The sequence below is a fragment of the Podarcis liolepis genome, assembly GCF_965112155.1.
Source record: "Podarcis liolepis genome assembly, chromosome: 2".
NCBI lineage: Eukaryota > Metazoa > Chordata > Lepidosauria > Squamata > Lacertidae > Podarcis > Podarcis liolepis.
This window is the reverse complement of record NC_139555.1, coordinates 61,096,986-61,105,420: the sequence shown is the minus strand read 5'-3', so window position 1 is coordinate 61,105,420 and position 8,435 is coordinate 61,096,986. Positions and strand designations below refer to the sequence as shown.

The 8,435-nt window shown below is 44.5% G+C and overlaps 1 protein-coding gene across 1 annotated transcript; it reads right to left on the bottom strand.

The window, feature by feature from the left end:
- Nucleotides 1–481: 481 nt before the first annotated feature.
- Nucleotides 482–8,233, bottom strand: LOC310699748 (epididymal secretory protein 4-like). The gene is made up of 6 exons (XM_083488260.1): nt 8,048–8,233; nt 7,649–7,785; nt 6,988–7,058; nt 4,279–4,368; nt 2,911–3,012; nt 482–740 (listed from the first exon to the last, which is right to left on the bottom strand). The coding sequence occupies exons 1-6, from the start codon at nt 8,144–8,146 to the stop codon at nt 715–717; spliced, it is 525 nt and encodes a 174-aa protein (XP_083344386.1). The 5' UTR covers nt 8,147–8,233; the 3' UTR covers nt 482–714.
- Nucleotides 8,234–8,435: the final 202 nt, after the last annotated feature.

The following is an 8,435-nucleotide window of genomic DNA, read 5'->3' as shown; positions in this document are numbered from 1 at the left end:
GTTTCTCTTCTCACCTTTCTCCACCAGTCTTTCTTTTTTGAATTACAACCAGCCACTCACTTATATTCTCTCGCCCTTCTGTACCCATTCCCCTTTCCACAGTTCTCATTCCAAGGCTTTTCGGAATCGGTGGAGCACTGGCTTACATGCAGGAGGTGCCTCTCTCTGGCACCTCCAATTAAAGGAAGAGCATGTCATGGGCAAAGCCTTTCTCATTCCAAGATTCTGGAGAGCTACTCCCAATGCAGAGTAGACAAGGGGTGGCCAACATGGTGAGCTTCATAGGTTGTTGAACCCCATCCATCAGTGCTATCAGTCCCAGTCAGCCTGGCCAATGGGCATGGATGGCTGAAGTTGGAGAACCATATTGACAACTTCTAAAGCTGAGCACCCACTGGGCAGAGGCTTTGGCTGCTTGATAGGTTTGTATATGTTTATCTTCTCCCATTTTGACTTCCAATAATGCTTCTGACAAAGTGTGCAAGATCTAAGCAATGTATTTATTTTAAAAATAGTTTCAGGAGATGGAGGAACCCAAAGATGTTGTTGTTCTACTTCCATCAATTTCTACAAGCTAGAAATGTGGTGAGTGGACAGAGGCATTGATCTGTAGTCATCATCATCTCCACCATCCAGAAAGAGCAATGATTATTGGGTGTTTCTGATTATTAACCAATGCTGCAAATATATCTGGAGAAATGCCATATCTGGCTATTAAGCAGCTTTTGGAGTGCATTGTTCTGTGGGAGAAAGGAAGATAAGAGTGTCAGGGAAACTGGTAAGGAGGAAGAAAATGTGAGCATAGAATCATAGAATCATAGAATCATAGAATCATAGAGTTGGAAGAGACCACAAGGGCCATCAAGTCCAACCCCCTGCCAAGCAGGAAACACCATCAGAGCACTCCTGACATATGGTTGTCAAGCCTCTGCTTAAAGACCTCCAAAGTAGGAGACTCCACCACACTCCTTGGCAGCAAATTCCACTGTCGAACAGCTCTCACTGTCAGGAAGCAACTCATATGTATTTCTTTATTTGGAATCAGTGGCAGATGATGCCCATTGGGATTGGTGGCATGGGAGGCAGGGAGGCCAACAGCAGATGGAGCCAGAGCAAATGACAGCTGCAACCACAGCCAATGAGAGGCCCTCGCCTACTGAGCTCTACAGGGGCAACACTGAGATGAAGGAGGAAGCTCTCAAGGAGTTCCACTCCTTGGCTGGTGGTCAGTAAGAAGGTGGGCATGTGAAGACTCCCTAGGGGCAGACTAAGGCTGGAGGGACCGTGTCCTATTTGCCTCAATGGGTCAGCCACTGTGAGGAACATGTGTAGCTCACCATTCTAGTTCAAAACTGAGCCACTCAACACAGTTAACAAATGCAGAAATTTTGGGAGTGGGAAACAGAGCATATAAAAATTTATGCCAATGAAAGAAGAGCAGATAAAATAAACAACACAGAGGTGTAAAAACCAAAGAGCTGAAGCAGCCAAGTATATTGACAGCAGCAAGAAAAGGTTTTGATATGTGGCCAGGAAGGATGGGTCCTCACTAAGGTCTTTGGGGGAATATGAACCTTCAAATACGATAGCCACCTAGGCCAGCATTCCATGCATAACTTTTGGGCTGGGTTTCCCCCCAGTCTCCAGCCAAGTGGAAGCTGCCTCCTTGCAGCTGGGACTGAAGCTACTTTAATTCTAATTAATTGGAATCTGAGCCCCATAAGGCAGCCGAAGACAGAGTTGATAGACCCAACTAGGCCATTATCTAGAGCTGGGAACTAGGTAAAAAGGTAGGTAAAGGACCCCTGGGCAGTTAAATCCAGTCAAAGGTGACTGTGGGGTTGTGGTGCTCATCTTGCTTCAGGCTGAGGGAGCCGGTATTTATCCACAGACAGCTTTCCAGGTCATGTGGCCAGCATGACTAAATAATAATAATATTAGTCATAATTTATTATGTATACCTCACCCATCTGGCTGGGTTTCCCAAGCCACTCTGGGTGGCTTCCAACAGAATATCAAAATGCAATAGTCTATTAAACATTAAAAGCTTCCCTAAACAGGGCTGCCTTCAGCTTCTGCAGCAATGGAAAACAATGATGAAGGCAGAGCACATGGAAATGCCATCCACCTTCCCACCGCAGCAGTACCTATTTATCTAATTGAACTGGCATGCTTTCGAAATGCTAGATTGGCAGGAGCTTAGACAGAACAACAGGAGCTCACCCAGTTGCAGGGATTCCAACTGCCAGCATTCTGATTGGCAAGCCCAAGAGGCTCAGCAGTTTAGACCACAGCGCCACCCACGTCCCTCAGCTGGTCTCTAGACAGACCCTGCCCAGGAGCCAGAATTGCCGGAGTCCCACCACACACACCACCCCAGCTGAGGGATGTAGAACAAACTCCTTCCTATCCATCCCCACAGCTAGGTCCAAATTGTCTGCTGCCCTTAGCAAATCAACCCCCCACTCAATTCCTGATAGCTTCAGGTGCTTTAATTATGATTAAGCATGGAAATCAGACCTCAGTTAATTTCAGTGATTTAACTACAGTGGTACCTGGGTTATCGAACATAATCTGTTCCAGAAGACCATTTGACTTCTGAAACGTTCGACAACCAAGGCGCAATGGGCAGTCAGCAAATTCAACTGAGACAATTGAGAAATGAGCTTCAGTAGCCGTTCGACTTCCGAGGTGCATTCAAACCGGAAGCATTTATTTCCAGGTTTTGGGTGAAAACCAAAATGTTCAACTGAAGCATTCAGCAAACGAGGTACCACTGTACTCAAACTGTAGTGGTGATCCAGATTTGTGAATCTCTCTGAGACTAAATATAGCTCCTCAGATTCTGTTTCACACAGAGACATTCATACACACCCCATAATAAAAAATATTGAGATCAGATTGCCTTACCGACGTTCTCAAAGTATTTGATGTGTGCCTCAGGAAAGTTTTGCTCCAAAACTAATTTCTTGAATTTTTCTTTGATGTCATCTCCCACTTCCGATCCCCTAGCTTTAAACACAAGCAAAGGTTGAGTAAATTGTTGTTCCCAGAAAGGCTGAAATATCTGTTTTATGTCTATAGAGCACCCAAAGTCTCTTCTTCCTGACATCTTCTCTGGATTGTCCATTAGACAGTCAGGAACAGAACCCCCATGAAACCAGAGAAGAGGATCTAAGCAGGCTTGGCCAAACTTGGACCTCTAGAGGTTTTGGGGCTACAATTCCCATCATCCATGACCACTGGTCCTGCTAGCTAGGGATGATGGGAGTTGTAGTCCCAAAATATCTGGAGGGCCAAGTTTGTCCATGCCTGATCTTAAAGGAACTGAAAGCCTACACAGGTGCTGACTGTCCCTATTTGCTAGTGGGAGGCTTTATGGTAGCTGCTCTTTCTGCTGGATCATTGTGAAGTGCTAAAGTGGCCATTATTTAGGGTTTAGCTCCCTTTTCCAAAAAAGATATTCTTTCACCATGGGAAGGGCTGATTATTCCATTAGCTACTTTTTATTCTAGAAGATTATTGTAGTCAAGATTTTAAATAGGTTTTCCTCCTTCTTTTTAACTCTGTACAGTATAGGTGACTGTTGACAGCAAAAAAGAAAAAAGGGGGGTGTATATTAGCCAAATAAGTATAGATAAAGATATTCAATAATTTTATATTCTATTTTTGTATGTTAACTAGAGCTGTAATTGGATTGAACAGAACTTAGGGTATCCTTCCATAAACTTAGGGTATCCGTCCAGATGTTTTAGGCAAAACCTTCCACCAGCCACCAAACTGTACTAAGGAGGAAAAGGCAGGGCAGGGCCAACTCCTTCAGCACAGCAGAGTGAAGAGCAGCACTGGCTCTGCCTCCTTCCTTTGAACTTTTCCTGCTCTGGCTGGTCCACAGAAAAACTTGCAGCTCAGAACTTGAAACTGAGCTTGCTTCTTTCCTCTCCTCCCAACCCATTCTCCTTTTGTGACTTTTAGGCCGTGTGTGTGTGTGTGTGTGTGAGAGAGAGAGAGAGAGAGAGAGAGAGAGAGAGAGAGAGAGAGATTTGTAACTTCTTTGTGGCTGAGGAGTTAGTTGAAAAACAGCAACACTAACTAACTAACTAACTAACTAACTAACTAACTAACTAATAAGCATCCTTTTTGCTGAACCACAGATATGCCACAGGGTGGAGTGAGGGTTATTGGTTTGTTTGTTTTATGTTGCGAACTGCTCTGAGATCTATGGGTGAAAAGCTGTATTTAATAAATAAAAATAAAATTCATTGCCATAACACATACCAGACAGATACATAGCTTCATGTTCTAATTTCTTCTTGTGCATAATGATATACTTTTCATAATCAGTATCCATCATGTGGGCAATACCACCTATACAGGAAAGAACACAAGATATCAACTGAAGGAAGCGGGTTCCTCGTTTCTTGGCTGTTAGTGGAGGGGGGGGCAGGCAAAGGGGGATCAGCCACTCTTAGTCACCTTTCATTCATTCTTTCTCCCCCCCTCTCATTAATATGTCTTTAGAATCTCCATGACTTAAGAAGTGTCCTGCCCAGGTCCACTGCCACAGATTGCCCTCCCTAAAGCAGGCAGTGGGAACCACCATTCCTTCACCCCCACACATTTCATCTAGCTCCCTGTCTTACTTTCCCCCTCTTTTAGCCATGGTGTTAGGCATGGCAGACTCCCCTTAGCTCTTGAGTCAGAGAAAAGGGCGTCCTTCTTAAAAGGAAGGTGTTTGTGTGGCCAAGGCTGCAAGTACTATGCTGAAAATATAAAGTTAAATGTAAATGTTGACTAGTTACCATAGGAAATATATGATTATGTGGACACTCTCTCAACCCCTGCCCCAGAAGGCCTTGCTTTGAGGAAGGACACCCCCCCGCCTCTTTCTCAACCTAGTCATACCTCTAGTTGCGTTCGCTTCATGTTGCAGATGCATTCTGCACACTTCACACATGCGCAGAATGACCCTGTTTGGAGACTAGCAGAGCAAGCAGGTGGCAGAGAGGCTCCAGACAGTGAGAACTCACCACCCCTTCTGCTCCTCCTTAACTTTGTTGAGAGCCGCCCACAGTGGCTGGGGTAACCCAGTCAGATGGATGGGATATAAGTAACAAAATTGTTGTTGTTGTTTGCCTGGCTCTGTTAAACTAGAACTTTTCCTGCGGCATCCCAAGGGCTTTGGAGAACCTCACTAGAAAAGCAAAAACTAGCTGTGTTGGTCCATTTCAAAAATAATAAAACCCTCTAGGTGAGCATTACATTTATTTCAGCCAATCCTAGTGTCAGGAAAGACTGGCCAACTTTTAAGCTCTCCAGCACTCTTCATCGAGCACAATATTACCAAAATAATGATTGATTCACCCACCCACCAAAAAAACCAATCAGACTGGGATGATATATATGAGGGCATGATATATATGATGATATATATGAGGGCAGCTTAAAGGATCAGTTGCAATATAAGGATTGTAGGGTGACAGAGTCCCTTCCCAGTACTATACAGATCAGTTGTCTGGCTGCCGGGGATTCTGTGATAAAGAAGCAAAGACTGCTCCCCAGGTCTGAGAACATAGATCCCAGCTGTAACCCAGAACTCCCTTGTGCAGCCTTGAGTGAAACACTCAAGTTCCTCCTGGTTAAACAGAGGGGAGATCGAAAGAGAAAGCAGGAGTCTTCCATTTTGAAAAGCCCAAGATTAATTTTGGATGGCAACAAGGCAAATCATATCCTCCTAAGTTGGGAAGTGGAGGCATTGGTTTAACCATCTGCCATGAACCATAACTCAGGGGGTAAATCACTTCCTTTGCATGTGGAATGTCCCTGGTTCAATTCCTGATGTTGTGCAACTTAAAAGGATCCTGTCACTGGGATGGAAAGAGACTTCTGACACCGGGATGGAAAGAGCCACCGTCAGTCTGAGTGGGTCAAACTCAGGCAAACGGACAAATAGTTTTTGGCAGTTTCCTGTTACAGCGGTACCTCAGGTTACAGATGCTTCAGGTTACAGACTCCACTAAGACAGAAATAGTACATCGGGTCAAGAACTTTGCTTCAGGATGAGAACAGAAATCACGTGGCAGTGATGTGACGGGAGCAAGAGACCCCATTAGCTAAGGTGGTACCTCAGGTTAAGAACAGTTTCAGGTTAAGAACAGACCTCCCGAATGAATTAAGTTCTTAACCCGAGGTACCACTGTACTGTGATGTCTCTTTTACCAACCTTCATATACTGCTCTTTTGCTCCCAGATCACAAAACACAGGTGGAGATTTAAAAATATTTATATGTTTTGTCTGAACTGAGGGAAAATCAGCTTGCAAAAGAAGGGCTTGCATGAGGTAAAGATGGGCAAAGGACTTCCACATAACCAGACTGTTACGTACCTTTAACTCCTCATTTGCCCTTCCTATCTCTTTGTTATTTAGACTGATAGTTTTATGCTGCATCTTCTTTACAACCTCCTCCTCCTCCTCCTCTCACTTCTCTCTTGAATCTCAAGATGAGAGGTCAGCTTGGAACGCTCTTCCGAAAGAACTATGGAGCAAGCATAGCTGCCTTTCTTTTCTCTAGGCTACTTAGGTTTAGTGAGACCCAGTGCTTTCTTTCAAAAAAAAAAGTTTAGGGGTCCTCTCATATTCCTACTCATATTGAAATACTGCCCCCTCAGTGAGGCCAAACTTAGATTGACAACATGTTTAAGGGTATGTGTACCCCTGTGTCCCCCCAGAAAAAAGCACTGGGTAGACCTAGTAACCTTTTTCTAGGCAAGTTATGTATTTCCTAAAATAAACAACCTTATTGGTGGGTGAGTGATTGCACTGCTCTCCCCCTCATAACTCGATTTTGCACTCAAAAGAAATGGGAAAAGTAAATGGGAAGAAGAACAATGTTTGAACATTTGCCCAAATCACAGCATCTGGATCCTCCAATCACAAAACATACTTTTTCATCAGGTAAAAGGGTGGCTCATGGTAGTCATATTTACCAGGAAATTCGAATACACCAGGTTTGTCAGTGTGCTTAAACACAATAGCTGCTTGTTTGCAGACACCATCCCTGGAAAAGAGAGCTAAGTGAAAGCACTTCAAAACCAGATACCCAGCCTGCTTCTGCCTTGCTTCCCCCATGTGTATTTTTAGGGTGTCAGAGCCACTGATGGAAGAATACATTACCAGTAAGATGCCTTAGACTTTACCAGAGGGAAGGATAGCCAGAGTGTCAAGAGGAACGGCACCCTGTTGCTATCAATGCCTTCAAAATGAACAGGCCTTTTTGGAGGCCTCTACATTATCAAATGGTTTCCACAGGATTACTCAATGTCTCCATTGGCATTCCAGCTATGTTTTATTTATATCACAATGCCCAACCTAAGTGGCTCGTTATGATATATTAAGATAAAACAAGACACACAAAAAAGAGAGGTAATACGGGATGGGAAACATGTGGTCTTCCCTAAGCAGCAGCTCTGTACAAAATCTGGACATTGCTGCATCCAGCTCAATATTGTCTACACTGACTGGCAGTGCCAGAAACTTTATGCCCTTTCCAAAGCATCTCAAAACGATTTCAGGGGAAATCAAGGACCCCGGGTTCAATTCCCAGCCTATGCATGATGGGAGGAGAGGTATCAGTTGTAAGGTACTAACGACATATAATTAGCGGTGACTGTCACATCTCCATCCGAAACCTCCACTGTTTGGTCCATTGGTGATATTTTCTGATCATGCTCATTCAACTCAGGCAACTTGGAAGCTATCCCGATGGGGTGCCACTTCCCGATAGCCTAAAACAGAAGAATTTTGATTGACATTTTAGGGGGCAGCGAAAGTTGACAAGCAACCCACTTCATCTCTAGCATTTTCCTACCAGAGCTAGGAGCATGTATCAAAATCAGGCAGCTTGCTGATCACCAAGCTTGTGGGTCTGGGGGAGAGGAGAAGGGGTACACAAAAGCAACAGGGCCTTTACTCAAGAGCAAAGCTGCTCTAGGTAAGGCTTCCCCATCCTGTTAATGTGGCTGAAAGTCCCATCTGTAAACGTCTTACCTTTTGGGGGTCAAAGTTTGGGTACACAGGGATGTCAGCACTGACAGGAAATATGCAGGCAGGGGTCAGTCCAAACACCACCAGCAGCACAGCAATCATCCTGGAGCTGGTTCTCTCCTGCTCTTACCGTGAACACCGTGTGCAGGGGGAGAGAATGATGGTCCAGGGTTGCAGCAGCCCAGTTTAAATATCTGCCTCCAAAGGTCTTCAAAGCACATCCCACTCAGCAACTTATGCAAAAGGGAAGAACAGAGTGGGAGCAACAGGGTTATTTTTGAAGGGAATTAGTTTTATTTGTGGTGTGGAACAAGGTGGAGTCTCCTTTGTGCTTCAGAAGAAGGGAACAAACATGCTTGTTCTCTTGGGTTGTTGAGGGGGATGTTCTTGA